General features: G+C 41.2%; 1 protein-coding gene across 6 annotated transcripts in view; it reads left to right on the plus strand.

The window, feature by feature from the left end:
• The window catches only part of FAM13B (family with sequence similarity 13 member B), a 98,386-nt gene that overhangs the window by 63,784 nt on the left and 16,055 nt on the right, over positions 1–18,547 (plus strand). For 5 of the 6 annotated variants that reach the window (XM_053289771.1, XM_053289769.1, XM_053289770.1 and 2 more), the window contains 7 exons: positions 2,371–2,503; positions 3,901–3,962; positions 4,928–4,976; positions 5,588–5,732; positions 7,450–7,515; positions 8,785–8,992; positions 18,149–18,281. In XM_053289771.1, the coding sequence (XP_053145746.1) occupies positions 2,371–2,503; positions 3,901–3,962; positions 4,928–4,976; positions 5,588–5,732; positions 7,450–7,515; positions 8,785–8,992; positions 18,149–18,281 (796 nt within the window). The remainder of the gene's footprint in view (positions 1–2,370; positions 2,504–3,900; positions 3,963–4,927; positions 4,977–5,587; positions 5,733–7,449; positions 7,516–8,784; positions 8,993–18,148; positions 18,282–18,547) is intronic. The other variant, XM_053289772.1, reaches the window with a different exon arrangement.

Raw genomic sequence — 18,547 nt, forward strand, 5'->3', positions numbered from 1 at the left:
TTCTTGGTGCTGGGTGGGAATGGTTTTTAGGATTTCCTTGAGGTTTCTCTTTCAGAACTTCCTAGCATGAAGTCCTTGGTCCCAATCCTATACATTTTAACTTGGAAGCAAGCCCCAGAGAAATAAATGGAGTTCCCCCTTCTATGCTTTGCTGAGGGTCTGGGAGGAAGGGAGGAAATAGAGAACCCACATTCTTGCTTAGGATCTCTGCTAGTCCTGATTCCTATGTGTGTTTACTCAGAAGTAAGCTCCAGTGAAATCAATGGACTTACCTTCTAGTCATTTCTTCCAAGCTTGGTTGGTTGGGGTGAGAGAAAGGGGGCAGAGAGAGAAAAAGGCCCATGAAAGGAAAGGGAGGGGGAGGAATGCTTCTAACTATACAAGTACCAGAGTGCTGATAGACTGCCCTTATCAGGCACCCATATTCAGAACAAGGAAGTCACTTGCTAGAAATTGCCAGGACTTGACTCTCCAACTTTGGCTTCAGAATTCTCAGTGGGCAGACTCAGTTATGCTCATTGCTAACTTATGCTAACTTTCCCTTTGTTTTCTCTATATGGGATTTCAAACAGTAATTGCTCAAAAATCACTAGATGGATGTTTTTCAAACCAGCAAAAGGCACCAGTCGAGTATGGATCTGAATACATAAAACATTTTAAAATATACATCGAGGCTTTTCTCACAACCGTGCAAAATTGGGCTAAGGGAGCCCCGCCCGGTTTTGTACGCTCGTGAGAACCATTGGGCTCGGGGGTGAGCCTGGTGGCTCTACGATGGCAAGCCTGCCAAAGTAAAGCCCCCTAGTTAAATGAGGTTAACAGAGCGAGCAGTCCGCTTGCAGCTGCGGCGGGCACAATCGGGGTAGAGGGGGGTGGGCTCCCAGTAATGCACCGTGCTATCGTGTGGTGCATTACTGGGGCTTCAGGTGGTGGGGTGCCACGTGGCAGTGCTTCCCTGCAGCTGCCTACAGGAGAGATCTGATCGTCTGCAGGGAAGGTAAGTAAAACCCTCCTTCCCCGCAGATAACCCACTAGCTCTTCACATGGATTGTGTGTAGAGCTTCATTATCTGTGGTGAAAAAGCATTGCCAGCACTTTGAAACCTCCTTTTTAGGAGTTAAAAACATAAACTACTGCATCTCAACCATATTGCAGTGGATTTGCACCAAATATGGAGGTGTGGTGTTTCTTGTCCCCTAGTTGATTTGTGCACGATTTCAGAGGCATTGGGTGGGTACTTTTGACTTAGGAACATAGGAAACTGCCATATACTGAGTCAGGCCACTGGTCCATCTAGCTCAGTATTGTCTTCACAGACTGGCAGCGGCTTCTCCAAGGTTGCAGGCAGGAATCTCTCTCAGCCCTATCTTGGAGAAGCCAGGGAGGGAACTGGGAACCTTCTGCTCTTTCCAGAGCGGCTTCATCCCCTGAGGGGAAGATCTTGCAGTGCTCACACATCAAGTCTCCCATTCATATGCAACCAGGGCAGACCCTGCTTAGCTACGGGCACAAGTCATGCTTGCGACCACAAGACAAGCAATAAAATGTTTTGGGCTTATAATGGTGGAATGTTGAAAACACTCCTCATCTTAACTCTACTGGCACGATTGTGTCAATATAAATCTGTAGACTGACATCTCCTGTGTTGTTTGCCATGCTTCATGTTGCATCTGGTCTACTGCAAAAGACTGGGTATGATGATGAACATTCAGACTTGATAATGAATCTGAAATGGACTTGGTTATAGGAATTGCTGGAAAGTATCTCCCTACTGCTTGGTGGGGCCCCACTATTTTTTTCCCCTCCCATGAACTTGCTTATCCATCTTCTCTCCTTGAGATTAACCTTAAAGGATCTGGGGCAGAGACAGAGAGGGGTAGGCTTCTTTATGGCAACCTGTTTGCCATTCCAGAGATCTTAGGGTTAGGTTGTTCATGAAGGCAGAGATACCATCCAACTAACTTCAACACCCTTTGGCTGACGCCACTATTGGTCTACAGCTAAACATTAGTTGAGCCTTCTTGCTTCTTGTGAGAGGAGCTGCATGGGAAACCTTTCTCTCTGCTGCCTCTAGTCATGCTTAGTAGTGGCAATACAGGTTGTATAGTTGTAAAGAATAGTTTGAGGCAGTGTGGCAATTTGAGGCAGTGTGGCAATTTGAGGCAGTGTGGCTATTGGGAAATAAATCCCTTTTCATGTATGTATTCTCTTCTAAACGTAGTTGCACTGATTCTTATAAACATATTTCACCTAATTAATTGTACCACAATTGTCATAAACTGGTAATGCTTAGAATTCTTAATGCTGGGTAATTTCAGCAAGAAGGAAAGTTATGTAGGGAGCTCTTTTTCAGCTTGTTTTTCTTGTTAGGGAGGATACTGAAAAGAATGTTACTAAAGATGGTGAGAATCTTGGAGACTGCTCTGAAACTGTGGATTGCACTAATTTAGACAATGAAATTGTACAGCTGGATTCTGTGTCTGAGGAAGAAGACGACTATCAGGTAAGAGTAGCACAGAGGTAAGCTGGGTGCATGTTTGAGCACTGCTTCCTGAAGTCTTAAAAATGTTGGTGATCTAAACATGAGAATGTAGAAAAATATTTCTGTATTCCATTCAGCCTAGAATGAGAAATAGCTATATAGGATTTTTGGAATTTTGGCAGAAGGCTGGGTAGTGGGGAAGAAGGAAAGACTCTAATGCTGTTCAAGGTAGCATCAAGTGAGAATTAATAACATGCATGGCTGTAGGAGTCATGGCAGAATAATTGAGATGATCACATACATATGGTGAGAGCAGTAACGCATTAAGGTTTTTTCTACTGTGTATCTGATAAAACAAATCTGAGGCAAAGATGTACTAGAAAATTGAGAAAGTACTACAGAGATACTATTTTCGAAATTCACTTTACCATGTAGGATTCTCAATACAATGTATGTGCTGAAAAGACCAAGACAGATCCATTTTTATTTATAAGAGATTGAATGTTTGCAAAGTCCTACACATTTATCCAATGTGTCGTGTCAAAACACAAATACACACATCCTGGCATTGGGAATTTCTGTTTTTAAACTACCTGACGCCTGCTGCCTGGTACAGTTGCCTAACAAATGTATTGTGTGATCACCCATGCCTTTGTCTCCAAACCTATCACCACAGACTGGGCAAGCTGTGGTAAGTTTTAATAGGGACAACTTGCAGCTTTTTCAGCCTTCCGAACACACACTTTGTACTTTTCCTGGGTTCCCGCTTACACTATATGTAACTGCAAACCAAAAGGTCACTAAGTGCATCTTAGGGGAAATGGTGTGTGTAAAAAAACATGAGCGTACATACATACGTATTAGAGTAAAACTGGCAGATTCAAACATGGAATGATCTGATCTTGTAGTTGAATTGTTAAATGAGCAAAATGTTTTTGGGCCACTCTGTTTTTCTTTTAGACAGGATGAGTGTGTTTGCTGCCAGCGGCTCTGCATCTCATTCTCCCCGTGTTGCTGCTTTATTTAGTAACAAGGATTAATAGTACCTTTTAGAAAGTCCAACAGACTTGATTCATTTTACATAAGCTGAGGACAAGTCCTCAAGATGCTTGTCATTATTATTTTGTTCGGATGTCATGCCTCAAATTTTGATCTATGACTAGAATGTCTTGGTGCCTAGATTTCAGAAAACTGAAAATGGGCTAAATAGGTATTAGGTGCTGGTTTACTTGTCTCTGATAATGTTGTCGTGCCATGTTTGAGGTTAAAAGAATACTACTACTTTGAATATAGTAGCAGGCCTGATCAAACTTTGAGTGGCATAGAAAATTTCTGGTTTTGCTTTTACAGGAAAGCAGTGGTAATTTTTTTCAATCTTTTGTCGAGTATCATGCTGAAATCTGTCTTTTCTTCAACAGACATCGGGCATATTGTTGAAGCCATGTGGAGAAAGAGAAGCTGAAGAGTCCTTTGGAAATAAGTATGTATTTCAGCATAAATGATAATACATGGTAGTCAAAGGATCTTGATAGTTTCTTCCTCACCCCTACCCCTAAACTAAGTTTTGTTTTGAGTGTCAAGATGCTTCAAAGAGAAAGCATCTATCTGTCATCCTCCAGAAGTGGCTTCCAAGGCATGGGCAGCTTTTATTTCTTGCCAGTAAGGTGAAGAATATTTAGTATCTATTATATTTAAACTTAGTCAGATGCCATTAACTTGTTAAAATAGACTTGATACTTCTGTTACTTTTATTTGTGTTCTTGGGGTGGGGGTTGCACCACTGTGCCTAGATTTAAGTTCGGAATAGATGGAAAATAAAAACAGACAAGTAGCACTAAATCAAGGTTTACCTGTTAGTTTGGAAGCTTGGACCATGCTTTGGGTACTAAAATATGATTGGCTAAGCCACAGTTTGATGTCTTCTCTGCATTGAGCCTTTGGGCTGGTTCAGATGTAACGTGGAGCCATGGTTAAACAAGGTCTTGCATAATGTCTCCAAGGCTTGGAAGTGCATGCTTCCACCTCTTTCCAACGTCCACATGAGCATCCACTTCTGGTTTAGGTTAAAATAAACCAAGATCAGTTGTAACATCCAGATTGACTGATCTTGGTGTATTCTAACCTACTTTTTTGAAATAAATTGCAATCTGTACCAAGATTTGAAGTGAGTTACAGATCATTTTATTTCAAATAAGCAGGCTGGAATAAATGGAGATTGGCTATTCGGTCATGACACCCAATCTTGTTTTAGTCTAACTTAAATCAGAGGTAGACACTTGTGTGGGCATGGAATGAGTGAGCATATACTCCCAAGCCTCGGTGATATTGCACAGGACTGAGTTTAACTGCGGTTCTGCATTATGTCGGAACCAACCCTCTATGTATATAAAGAATACATTGTCTTCATGGGTCTTTGATCTACTCACACAATAAATCTGTTTATAGGCAAGATTGTACATCCTCTGGCGACAAAATGACTTCGCACGTGGTTCTGGTGAGAATTTTTTTCTCTTTTCCTTATAAAAAAACATCCATTTTGCGGGAGTGAGTTAGGGATGTGCATGGAACTGGCAGGGGTGGCTCAAGGGGGTGTGGGGTGTCACTTTAAGGGTGAGGGAGGGTGCACTTACCACTCCCCCTGCTTTCCCCCCGCTGGCGCTCGGTTTCCATAAAAGCCTTTGGTGCAGCAGTGTACCTCCCTGCTGCCTCTTCCCCCTCTTTGGCCAGAAGTGACAGGTGGCCACCCGGGAAAGAGTCTTCTCAGTAGTGGCCACCTGACTGAAATACTTCACATGCAGCAGTTCCACAATAAAGCAGTGCTCTTGAGGTGGAGATTTTCTCCAGTCCTCCTTTCCCTCTGAAGTGCTGTGTGCCACCCAAAAGTATGTCCCAGAGGGTCGCATGGCCCTAAAGGACATATTTTCGGGTGATGCAGAACACTTCAGAGGGAAGAGCGGATTAATGAAAACTGTTGCTGTGCATGCGTTTGCACACGTGTACATTGAAACACCTCCACTGGAACGCAGTACACTATATGCATATTTCATTAGTCTGGATGTTGGTGAACGTTTCAGAGTGGTTAAAGTAACCATGTCTTATTTGCAGGGTTTTGCTGGCAAAATATGTGATGCAAATGCTCATACTGAATCAGAACTGAAAAACCGAAATAACAATGCTCCTGAAGCAATACTGTGTGTTCCTGTACCACATCTAGATTTGAAGAATGTAAAAGATGGTGAAAAATGGGAAGGTAATTCTGAGTTGCTTGATGCTCTTCAGAGTACAGCAATTCTGAAGATTCAAATACATACTCTTCAGAAGTTCACATTTGTTTCTTCTTAATTTTGGTTTACCACATCACACTTCGATACACAAATTAGTAGAGAGCTGTTTGAATCTTATGTAAAGGGAAATTAACTTCTTTAGAAAAACGAAATGTAAGTTTTTTGGGTTGAGACCTCCAAATCTTTATTACATAGGGAAGAGCTGCCATGACTCCTAAAAAATAATAATGAAGGTATCCAGGCCTGAAGAAATTGAAATGTTCATGTACTACTGATTATCTTGGACAAAGTCTCTGTGGCCTTAGTTACTTGCAAGTTAGTCACCTTTTTAGAACTTACAAAAGTCTGAATGTCAGCCAAGTAAATGTGTTAGTGATTATTTACACAGAAAAATACTTTCATTTTACAAGTAAAAATTTTTTAAATAATGCATCAAATACTAATATCCATCCACGATGCCTTAACTTTGTTTTTGTATCATGTCAGAATTTAAAGGTAACTTAGTGTTGTAATTAGTAGTCAGGTATTCTAATTATTCTTTTTTGCCCCAGGATGGCAATAGCAAAGCAGCCTCTAATTTCTTAATAGGGCAAGCAGAAATAATTGTCTTTCAGGGACACTAAAGATGTTAACTTAAAGATGACTGAAAGGTTAAGCATGGTAGTCATTTAGATACTTGAAAAAATTGCACTCTATCCCACTACTTTATGTACATACTTGCACAATGTTTAGCTCATGATGGCTTGGTTAGTTATATTTTTATCCCAGTGAGTTTCATGGCAATCTGGTGCCATGATAGTAAGCCTTATGGAGACACTGGCATCTGTGCTTGCTTGTGTGCTCAGAGTAATTCCTGGCTTCCAGCAAGCCATCATTTGTTGTTGCATCCAAACCAGTAAACTAGGATTGTATGCTTGCCTTGTAAGCCAGGATTGCAAACTTAGCTTGCTGCACAGAAAACTACAGTTTTCTGGTTTGGGATGAAACTGTAATCCATGATCTGCTAAACAACAGGGAAAAGCTGTTTATTTGAAGTGTACGAGGAAGGGTGGAAGAGGCCCTCTGGATCCTAGCCTGAGCATTGTCATCTTCTGAAATGGCAGTTCTAGTTCCTTATGTTAAAGATCATTTGGGTCTTTGGAACAGATGTCAACTTCTGGGCTTTGGGTCTAGTTCTGTGCCAGTTCTAGTTGAGTAGTTTGCTCAGCCAAGCATATGTAGAATCTTAAAACAATAAAACTGCTCGGGCCAATATGTGTATTAATGCTTACTGGATTAATTTTTAAAAATGCATGTGGCTGCACAAAAGACTAAATCCTGATTGCTATAAACTTCTTAGCATTTTAGATTATCTTTAAACAAATGTGAGCAAAACTGTCTTGTGTAAATCCTGTCTTGTTTAAACCGTGTTTTGCTGAAACATGGGAAAGCATGTGGCTTTTTTGTCTGTCAGCTCTGACCCAGCACTTCTGGGAAACCTTTTAATTGAGTCACGGGCCTAATCTTGACTAGTGTTGGGTGTCTTCAGCTGTCACACATTTGTGTGAGTTGTGCTCCCACCTGGCCCAGAGGCAATTGGAAGATTTCCTTGTAGTGCTGTACTTCCTATGTGTTGTGTTATGGTTTGTTCTAACTATGCGATGTGTTCACTTCAGTATTTTTTGCCATTTTTTCATTTATTAGCGCCATGCCCTATCACTTTTCCCCTCATTGATTTCAAAACAATGCATCTCCAGACAGAAGGGGAGGGTAAGTATGGTTCGCCATACATTAAGTTATCTGCGTTTTTTCCATGGTTTATGGTTGCTTTCAAATTACGCCTTTACCTGCTGCCTTCCTGAGGAGCCATGGCTCAGTAGAGTAGAACATAGTTTAGCAGGCAGAAGTCCCAGGTTTAAACCCTGGCTCTTTCAGCCAAAGGATCTCAGGCAGCAGGGTTGAGAGTGACCTGTGCCTGAGCTCTTGGAGAGCTAGTGCTAGAATAGATGCTGGGCTCAATGGACCAGTGGTCTGATTCTGTATAGGGTAGCTTCTTACGTACACACCATGAGGAAATGCTTGTCTGTTCTCTTTTGTTTTAAAAACCTAATACATTTTAATCGAGTGATTCCTCAAGGTATTTTGGTTCTCGGTGGGAAGCAGGTATAAGTGGGTAATCAACATTTTTGTGGTGGTCATTCTATATACTCTAAACCTAGATTTCAAATAAAAGATTTGCACTGGAAATTAAAATATATACACACACAAACACATTTTAAGGGACATTAATAGAGTAAATATTTTCTTTCTTGGAATCACCCTAGTTTACCTTTTTAAAGAACAAACTATTTTCTTCCATCTGTGAAAATAAGTTTCTCTAGCATCACTTTGTAAGCAGAATGAGCTATTCTTACACAGACACACAAACTCTTCTCAAGACCTACCTTTTTCGCCAGGCTTTTGCTCTTTAATTTTTTAAAAATATATATATTGCTATTGTTGTTCACTGCCTAGAGTCTTTGGAGGAGGTGGTATACAAGAAATTTGTAATAAATAAATATATTACAACATAAATATTGGTTCTTTGTTTTCCCCCAAGAGTTTAAGATGACCTTCATTATTTTAAAATCTCTGTGCATGTGGATCCATGCACTGGATTTTGCACTTGAATTGTGTCAGTGAGCCTTTTCTTGTTATGTACAATATCTGGCCATGTGGTTTAAAACATTTCCACTGCTTGGGTTCCAGTACTTAAACAAAATGGATACTGTACATAATTTAGTGTCCAGAATTATACAGCTAGAAGATAATGCATGTGTTATCCAGTAAAAAAATCTTAAGTTTCATATACTCAACTAGAAGTTTGTGGTATATGCATTTCGGGATTTGATGGAATAGTTTGTAACTTCCCAGTGCATTTCATTGCTTATTGTATCACACACACTGTTTATAGCATACAAGGCTACATATTGGATAAAAACTTGTTTTTCCTTGTCACCCTCTAATATCCCAGTGCCATTTGTTTTCTGTTTTTTGTAGAGCCATTTCCTGCTTTTAAATCTTGGCAAGAAGATAGCGAATCTGGAGAAGCTCAGCTTTCTCCACAAGCTGGAAGACTGAATCATCCTTTGGAAGAGGACAGTCATCCAATATTGTCACATCGGAGTTTGGATTTTGGGCAAAACCAACGTTTCCTGCATGATCCGGAAAAAATAGATTCTTCATCCAAAGCACTTTCCTTTGTTAGGTAGGTAGTTTATGTAGTTCACAATTAAGCTGCATGAGAAAAATCTCCAACTCTGTACCATGTAAGAATTTAGAATTTTCTGTGGGTTTTTTCTGTAAACCTACAAAATTGTATAAACCATGTCATATGGCCGTGCAGCTGATCATACAAGCCTGTCCTATAAAGTTGCTTTGTATGTGGTTCTACATTGCCTATCTGAAAGACCGTTATGTTAAAGCAGGCCTGCTCAACTTAGGCACCCCCTCGGCCTGGTTTTGGACTATAACTCCAATAATCCCCAGCCACAGTGGCCAATAGCCAGGGATTATGAGAGTTGTAGGCTAACATCTGCAGAAGGGCCAAAGTTGAGCAGACCTGTGTTAAAGGAATGAGAAAATGCATATAAATTCACCTTAGGAAGATTTACTTTGCCAGGAGAAGAACGTAAGCAAATTCAGATACAACCATTTCAAAACTACTTGTGTGCCAGGGTTATCAACTTCTGATCCTGGTTTTCTTCAAACCATAGCTTGCTGTTTTGCCTAAACCCAGCAACCATAGTTTGCCTGCAAGCCATGTTCAGAACATTGTGTTGCAATAGGCTCCAAGTCTACACACACCCTTCACCTGCATCTGTCTTAAAGAGAAGGCATGTTGAGCACTGCAGGTTTAGAGAGAGACTAGAGTGCCAGTGAAGAGTAAAAGGTTACAGCTTTTTGATTGATGGGGGACTTCTCTTTTGTTTGGGTTTTGAATAATTTTAGCTTTTATGGCTTGTTGCGTTAGAACACATTTCTGGATATTAGTTTTTGTTTGTTTTAAATGGGAACTGACCAAGTGTGCCCAGGAACTGTAACTAAAATATTGCTTGAGTTTTTCTGAAATAATGGTCTGTGTGGAAAGCCTACTCAGTCAAGGTTTCAAGCCTCTTGTGAGCCTGCACTAACTTCTTGCCACAAGTGTTTTCTGTAATGAGCAGCAGGAGTAGCTTAAAATTGCTTTAATTCTACAACTTTCTTCAGTGCTCTTAAACATTTTTTCTGTTTGCAAAATAGCTGACTCATGCTGCAGTTTGGAATCTTGGAAGTCGTTGATATTTTCCCTAACATTTCAGTAGTCTTCCTCCCCACTCCTCCAAGTTTTAGTTAAAGCTGTTTGTTGCCATTATTTAGCAGTACACAAGATCAATTGCCATGCACCATCATTTTTATTGTCTGCTTCGTTATTTTGCTTCGCACCACCACTCAGTGCCTTTGTCATAAAGAGTTGTGCAGGTGGCAGACCTGTAAAGCTTTCCTCAAGTATAAGCTTGCATTTTGCCCTTCACCTTTAGTAAAAACAAGTTAATTGTTTGCAGACTGAGAGAGATAAAGGCCAGATAGAAATGGCTGGCCAAGTCCATCTGTCTATGGAAGTGCAGATGTGGGATCTGTGCCTGCCCAGAGCACATGTCAGGAACTTGATCTCAAGTAAAGGAGCTTATGCTCTTGCCCTTTCGCTCCAGGAGGAAGGTTTTCTCTCATGGGCCTGCCTGGAGGGGTGGGGGACAGCACTTTGCTGCTCGATTGTCTTCTGACCATAAGATGAATGGCATTGCCAGGGATGTTCTTGAAGGAGTTTCTCAGCAAGCTCTTCTGACCATTTTTTCTTTCTTTCCTGTTATCAGGAAATCTTTTTTTGTGTGTGTGTTAGCTAGTTTAGCTTATTTGCATTTTAAATTCCCCCCCCCTTCTCCATGCTTATAACACAGAAACACTCATTAAAGGGGCCAACATTAAAGAGGAAAACTATGTATTTCCATTAACCATGATGGTTGTCTCACTTGTTTGGGAGAAGAGCACAAGGCTTACTCCTGTGCTTACTACAGGACATTTACAGAAGAAGCAGAGTTTCTCGAATGTGAACTTTCCTTTGGGAGAGCATACTAGAGAGCATCTTTGGCTTATGGGATATTGCATATGGATGCTCATTGTGTTCTGTTTCCACTGTTTTGCCTTTATTCCTGTTGCCAATCTGACTTCTGAGAGCTTGGCAAGACAGTGAACTCCTGAGTGTGACCTGGGTTTCTATAGCTCAGAGCCTGTGTTGCACTTCTCAGTAACCAAAAGCCTGAGACTGGTGCCAGAATTAGGTTTATCTGGAGATTCTCTCTCTTTCCGGGAGCCCCCAAAGCAGCAGCAGTATAGAGACAACTGAATACCTCTGCTCTCTGTGGCTTCAGCAACTCTCGGCAATTCCAGGTTCACTAGCATTAACAAAATGCTCTGTTTTGATATCAGCCATGGTACCTGTCTCTGCTACTGCCACTCACATTATATCTGCCTCTACCTTGGCACAGAGTATTGGACACTAGTTGAACCAGTGTTCAATAGATAACAACAAAATACTCTTCCTAGAGCACAATGCCCTCATCCCAGCATTACTTCAGATGTCCAGATTGTAGCTTCCTCTCCAAAGCAGTGTCTTTGGAGCAGATAAAGAAGATAACTCAATTATCTCTTCATCCACCATAATCTGACTCCTTTCATATCAGACTGCAGAAGTTGGCCAGGTTCTAATTGTCACCCAATTGGGGTATGCTGTAGTCCCACAATCATCCATTACTGCAAGCTTATCCCATTACTTGTCCAACCCTTCCCCTGCAAGTGCTCAGTTAATTAGCAGGGGTCAGTTAGCAAAGAGGCACCTTTTAAAAGTGCATCTTTATTTAGCAAGGGGAGAGCAACTGGCCCTGTTCATCCCCAGCACAGCATCCTTCCAGTGGCTGTTGCTGGTGTATATCTTATGTTTATTTTTTAAGATTGTGAGACCTTTGGGGACAGGGAGCCTGCCTATCTATCCATCCCACTTTGGGAACTTTTTGTTGAAAAGCGGTGTATATAAATATTTGTCGTATCCGTAAGAGGTTTTTGTCCTCTTACAGAAGGGAGTGATTGAAGATGTTCCTTCACTACAGGGTCTACATCAAGTCAAGTGCCTCAGAGTTTCTAGAAGGATGTAGGTTTTTGTTATGTCTTGGACCTCCACAATGTTGATAGATTTATAAAGCTGCTTTATTCCCTGCTAATGGGACACAGAGGCCCTCTTTTTTTTAAGGTGGGGGCTTTCCGTATATTGAACAAGGTAGATATTGTCCCTGTTCAGCCTTGCATAATGTCCCTTCAGTGATTTACTGGTGTGTTCTTTTCTGATTGTGAACCCCTTTGGTACAGGGAACCATTTTCTTTTTTTGCTAACCACTGTCTTTTGGCTGTGTAAACCATTTTGAGAAATGTCTTGTTGAAAAGCAGTATATAGATATGAATACCTAGGAAGTTTCATATTGTCTCATAAGTGACCTATTCTCCCTCCTCTATACTAGTATTTTAGTCTGCTTTCCTCTGATGGCAAATTTACTTCTATTTGGCCTCAACATCACAAATCTTCAGTTCACTGTAAATTTTGCGTCTTTTCTTGGCCATCACAGAAACAATAAAATGTATCATTGGGGCTGGAGAATATGAACAATAGCTGTCAACAGATCTTGGACTTCATAAGAGGTTTGTACACAAACTAGCATCAGATGTTAGATATGCAGAAAGAAACTAAGTCTTTCTTTCCATTTTGGTGTCAAGGTTAGTTTTAGACATTACCACCAAATATTTAATAAACTACTAGAGGGAGACAGGGTCTTGCATACTGCGCTCCCTCCCTTTCAGTTTACTTATTGCCTATTATTATTAATAATAATATTAATTCAATTTATATACTGCCATTCCAAAAATGGCTCAGGGCGGTTACACAGAGAAATAATAAATAAAAATAAGATGGATCCCTGTCCTCAAAGCGCTCACAATCTAAAAAGAAACATAAGATAGACACCACCAGCAGTCACTGGAGGTACTGTGCTAGGGGTAGATAGGGCCAATTGCTCTCCCCCTGCTAAATAAAGAGAATCACCCTGTTAAAAGGTGCCTCTTTGTCAAGTTAGCAGGGGTTAACATAGGATAACCCAGGTTGCAACTCATATAGTAAGACCATAACTCTCTTTTTGGGCATGTTAATGGAAGAAGTGGCCCGTTACAGGAATCTTAGTATGGTGGCCAAGAACGTCGTTTTTAAATAAACTTTTGCAGCCTCTTATTGACTACTTATTTGGACACTAATAAGCTTTAAGTTTTCTGATGACGTCGCTATTATTTGCAAAGAAACTGTATTGGGGAAGGTGGTTTCTTCCTCTTCATCTTCCATTTGTTCATATGCTAAAGTTTTGAATTGAGAACCATTAAACAGCCCGTGGTCCAATAAATCAGTTCGTTTGTCCACTATCCAATGTTTCTGTTGATCTGAGGAGGCACAATGAGGTATGAATGCTAAGTCGGTCAAACAGAAACTGACAGGGAGACGCCCAGCCGCTGAATATAACGAAGTTAAGAGGCATGTGCTAGTGGTTGGGCGTCGTGAGGAGCTTCTTAGTTGGCCAGCGAGGTGCCTGCGCAGGCGCAGAACCCATTCCCTTATGAACACAATGGATCATGATCTAGATCCAAAGCTATTGAAGAATCGGAGCAAATGGTACTCAAAATAACTAACTTAAAGACATGAAATGTACCTTTTAGAGTCTCTTTAGACTCGAGCTAATGTTTGCTTACAACTGGATCCACAGTTTAGCAAGAGGCAGAGCTGGGAATTCATTGCACTCAGACACATTTTACTTTACTGGGACACACATTCGTTTTTATAGGAACCATATTATGCCCTGGGAAACATTTTATCCACTGGCTTCTTTAAATATAATTGAGAGGTTCAGGCCAACATAATAGAAATTATCTGTGGTAGACCTGTGTGTAGGAATATGGACCTTAGAATTAATGACCTGGATTGTCCTGCATCTGAGGCAGAAATGGGCACATGCCAAACAAACATTCATATCTGAACCTCCAGTCCATACTTCATTACCTTAAAACCCAGCTGCAATGTAAAGGAGAACATTTGTGTGTCTAGGCTTCATGATGGTAGGTAAAAGACCCCTTCCTCATCACTGTTTGAACTTTTAGCAAGTTTTATCAGATCAATAACTTGCATTGGTCTGAGGTCAGATGTTGGGTTGAATTTATGAATTTAGGTTGTTTAAACCGCTTAAAAACACTCAACTGCAATAAATACTACTGCTACAACTACTCCTGCTCATCAACTGCAAATATGGTACTAGTTTCCAGCTGCATTATAGCAAATGAAGTTGTCCACTTTCAATAGCAGCACTTACATTTATATACCGCTTTATAGCCGGAGCTCTCTAAGCGGTTTACAATGATTTAGCATATTGCCCCCAACATTCTGGGTACTCATTTTACCGACCTCGGAAGGATGGAAGGCTGAGTCAACCTTGAGCCCCTGGTCAGGATCGAACTTGTAACCTTCTGGTTACAGGGTGGCAGTTTTACCACTGCGCCACCAGGGGCTCAATAATTATTTTTCTTTGGGAAACAAGTGCTACAATTGAAACAGGATATCTGCTCATGGAAGGCTTTTGTGCAAAATGAACACTGATTTTGGGGTAACAGTCATAATGTTTCAGTATAGCCTCATGCTGAGTAAATCTTCTAGGCCAGCAAAACAGTTTAGATCAGAAAAATGTTCTAATGTACCCTAACCACAAATTATTTGTCTGAAGAGGCCCATACCAAAGATACAAAGCATTTCATTATTCCAGAGAATAACTCCAATTTTAGAATTCTCATTAAAAACAGGTATATGACAAATGCATATCTTTGTGCCTCTTAGGTGCCGTTTATTTCAGTAGATATTTGTCTCCTAATTCCTTGTTCTTATAGCCTCTCATTTTGCTCTCCCTTTCACTGTTTTTGTAAGCATCCGAAGTCTTCAGCTTTGTGTGTGCTAGTAGAATTAGAAATAGCAAAGTATTAATTTTATTTTTGATAACTTGATCAATGTATTTAGAGAGCAGCTTAGTCCAAAAATAGGCAACTAGGAGAAATGAAATGGTTCTGCTGAATCAGACTAGGTAGTCTGCTGAGACAATTTCACTACCAAATAATTGAAAGTTCAGTTAGAACAGAACTGAATCAGAAAGCATATTCAGGACTGAGGTGTCCTTGCCGAGTGCTGACTTATCAAATGATCTCTCTTTGCAATAACAAAAATAAGGCTTACACATGGATCAAGGTGAGGTGATAAACTCCAAACATGATGGTGAAATTGTACCACTTCAGATTGCTGGTGTAGGATGCCATTTTTAATTACTCACCATCTATCAAGCTTTCTTCAAGCAGAAAAGAAAAGTTGTATCCTCATTCCTCCTTGTGATGTTCATTTTTATGATTGTAGAACATACTTTATGTAGGGAAACAAGCATTAAAAATGTAATTTCACCAGCACACTGAAATTCAGCTGTCTTTCCTAACACTTCAGGGATCCACTACCTCATTCTGCTGCATGTACAGACCTTAGAGACTGCTAGAATCATAGATGATATGATGAAGACTGGAATATTTTGTCTAATATTTTTCATTGGTCAAGAAATCGACCATGGACCTACCATGGATACCGAAGCATTAAGTCAGTGGGATTGGGGTGGGGGGTTTGGTTCCCCAAGACTCAAAAAATTGTGGAAAAAATGGCAAACATTTAAAAGGGCAAAATAAAGAGCCCTACTGAGCTCTGCAGGCCTTCGGGAGTCCAATTATGCCCCCCACTCTTTCCCTCAAAGTACCTGTTTTTCCATGAAATATTGTGTGGGGAAATGCTGGTTTTAGTTCAAATGAGCACAAAATGACTCCTTGTCATAAAATGGCGGCTAGAAATGATCTCAGAGGTCATTTCCAGCCAGTCCCAAGCTGCGGATACATGGGTTTACTTTTGACCCTTTCATATCTGCGGATAATGAGGTTGGGTAACAATTGGTGGACAGCAGAACTGCAAATAGCGGAACTGCAAATAGCAAGGTCCACCTGTAGGTATATATGATGTGCATGCTGTAGAAAACTAATTTAATTTGAGAACATTCGCTATCCTCGGGGTAGCAAAAGAAGATCCTCTAACAAAAGAATATCACTCTTTGTATATTGGCTTACATACTGTGCAGTGGTCCACAGATTCATAGCAGGGTATGCACACTCATTCTGTGCCTCTCCAAACTGTGTCCATGCTGCTAACTAGCTCTCTGAGGCTTCATCACTACTAATGGCTGCTGCAGTGATGAACCTCTTACTGGGACTAATGAGAGTCTCATCACTACAGAATGTTGGGGGCAATATGCTAAAATCATTGTAAACCGCTTAGAGAGCTTCCAGCTATAGAGCGGTATATAAATTTAAGTGCTATTGCTACAGTGATGATGGAATCATTAGTAGTGACAGAGCCTCTGCAAGCTCGTTAGCAATGCAGACATGGGTTGGAGAGTCAGAGTTTGTGTGTGCGTGTGCTCCGCTCTTGGGGCTCTGTCCTGCATGTAAGCTACTATCTTTAGACTTAGTGGGTTAGTTTAGATGTGTGAAACCAAGCTTAAACCTTGGCTTTGTGCACCATCTCACTCTTGGGAATGTGTCCCGTCCCCCCCTCCGCCTTGCGTCTCTGCCTCAGAAGTATTCTAGTTATGGTTAGAAACAAGCCAGGATTGGTTGTGACATCCAGACTGACCAATCCAAACTTAATTCTAACCAGGTCTTAAAATAAGCCATTATCTGAACTCAAGGTTCACAGTTCATGATTTCTTTAAAGAAGTCTAATTAAATTAGTGGGAATAGGTGACCAATCCTGGCTTGTTTCTAATCACAACTGGAAATAGACTGTTTCTGAGGCTTATGCATGAAAGCGGGAGAGGAGCACATGCTTCTGAAGCGAAAAGGTGGTATAGTTAAAGCTTAATCTTGGCTTTGCATGACATCTGAACCAGTTCAGTGGTCCAATAAACACTGGATCTTGGAGCCTTTTTGTAATCTGGCCTTGTCAATTGACAGCATCTCCTATGGTCTTTAAAATGGGAGAGCTAGCTGTCTGCAAGTCACATGGCTATGAGGTGGGAGAGAACACAATGCCGCACTATATGAGGCTATGTCAGGGACATCCTGCCCATGCCCCAGTTGAATGTCCAGTTCCTCAGCAGATGTCTTTAAAAAGAGGACTAGAATAGTAAGCGGCTTATTATAGCAGGAGATAGCTTTGTTGGTGGGGTGTGGCAACTGAAGCAATCAAGTGAAACTTCTGTTGAAAATTAGTCCTTAAGCTTTTATTCTCTTACTTCCACCCTTCTGTTGCTGCCTTGTATGCAGTTTTTGTATCTTTAATGAGGATGTGTTAGAGAGACAACATATTCTGTCATTTGCTTTTACCTTGAGTACCTTTCTAATAGAGGTGTGCACGGAACCGCCACATTGCGGTCCGGCACTGGGGTGGGGGGTCGCTTTAAGAGCGGCGGGAGGGTTTACTTACCCCTCTTGCCGCTTTCCCGATCTGGCACCGTAATTAGTAGTTTAATTGGGGCGGCAGGATACCTCCCTGCCGCCCCTTCCCCCTGCGGCTCGCTCGGCAAAGCTCCCAGTAATGCTTTGCGCGCGTGCTCGCATGTCAGTGACGTGAAGCGCGCGCACAACGCATTGCTGGGAGCTTTGCCGAGCGAGCCGCAGGGGGAAGGGGCGGCAGGGAGGTATCCTGCCACCCCAATTGCACTACTAATTACGGCGCCAGATCGGGAAAGCGGCGGGAGGGGTAAGTAAACCCTCCCGCTGCTCTTAAAGCGACCCCCACCCCCAATCCGGACCACCAAGGTCCGGACCGGTCCGGGCCCATCCCTACTTTCTAAGTTGTGTGAAAGACCTATGCTTTTTTCTATAGAGAAGGGTTTGCAATGGTTTAATAGTTTTTTAGATGTTATGGTTTACAGCTTTTGGAAGAAATCAATCATCTTGTGGCAAGAGGAAGGGGTGGCTCTTATCAGTGACTCAAGCACTTGATTGACAGCTTTTTCACCTGCCATGTTCTCATCTGAGCAAAATACAACTTTATAGTGAGGATTAGTGACAATATTTGTGAGAGAAATTAACAGGTGAGCCTGTTTTTGTTCTGTTTGCTCCATGGGCTTTGTGATGGAAATGGAAATGTCTGTGTACATACTTGCTGCTTTATTTGGTTAAAAGATATATGCAGTGTCTAAGACCTTGCTCCTTTTTTAAAATTCAGAACTCGAAGAGCATCATTTAGTAGTTCTAAGGATGATAGAAGGGAAGACAAAACTCCTTATCAGCTAGTCAAAAAGTTGCAGAAGAAAATAAGGCAATTTGAGGAGCAATTTGAAAAAGACAAAAACTTCAAGGTAGGCTATTTTTTTAATCACTGCAAGCTACTGGAGCTAACTAGCCAAACCAAAAATATTTTGACTGACTCTTTTTTCCAGCCTTGTCATTTGCACTTTTCACCCGTGTATTCTCTACCAGCATTTCTTTCATACTGAATTATACTGGAATTAATACTTAGGTGTGGTTGTCAGTTTTACGCTTTGTGGCTGCAGTAGACTTGACTTTACTGACTTGAGAGCAGGCTGACTTAGCATTTCTCTTCTCTTTCACTGATTATTTGGAT

This window comes from Hemicordylus capensis, chromosome 2, assembly GCF_027244095.1.
Source record: "Hemicordylus capensis ecotype Gifberg chromosome 2, rHemCap1.1.pri, whole genome shotgun sequence".
In the NCBI taxonomy this organism is placed as follows: Eukaryota; Metazoa; Chordata; class Lepidosauria; order Squamata; family Cordylidae; genus Hemicordylus; species Hemicordylus capensis.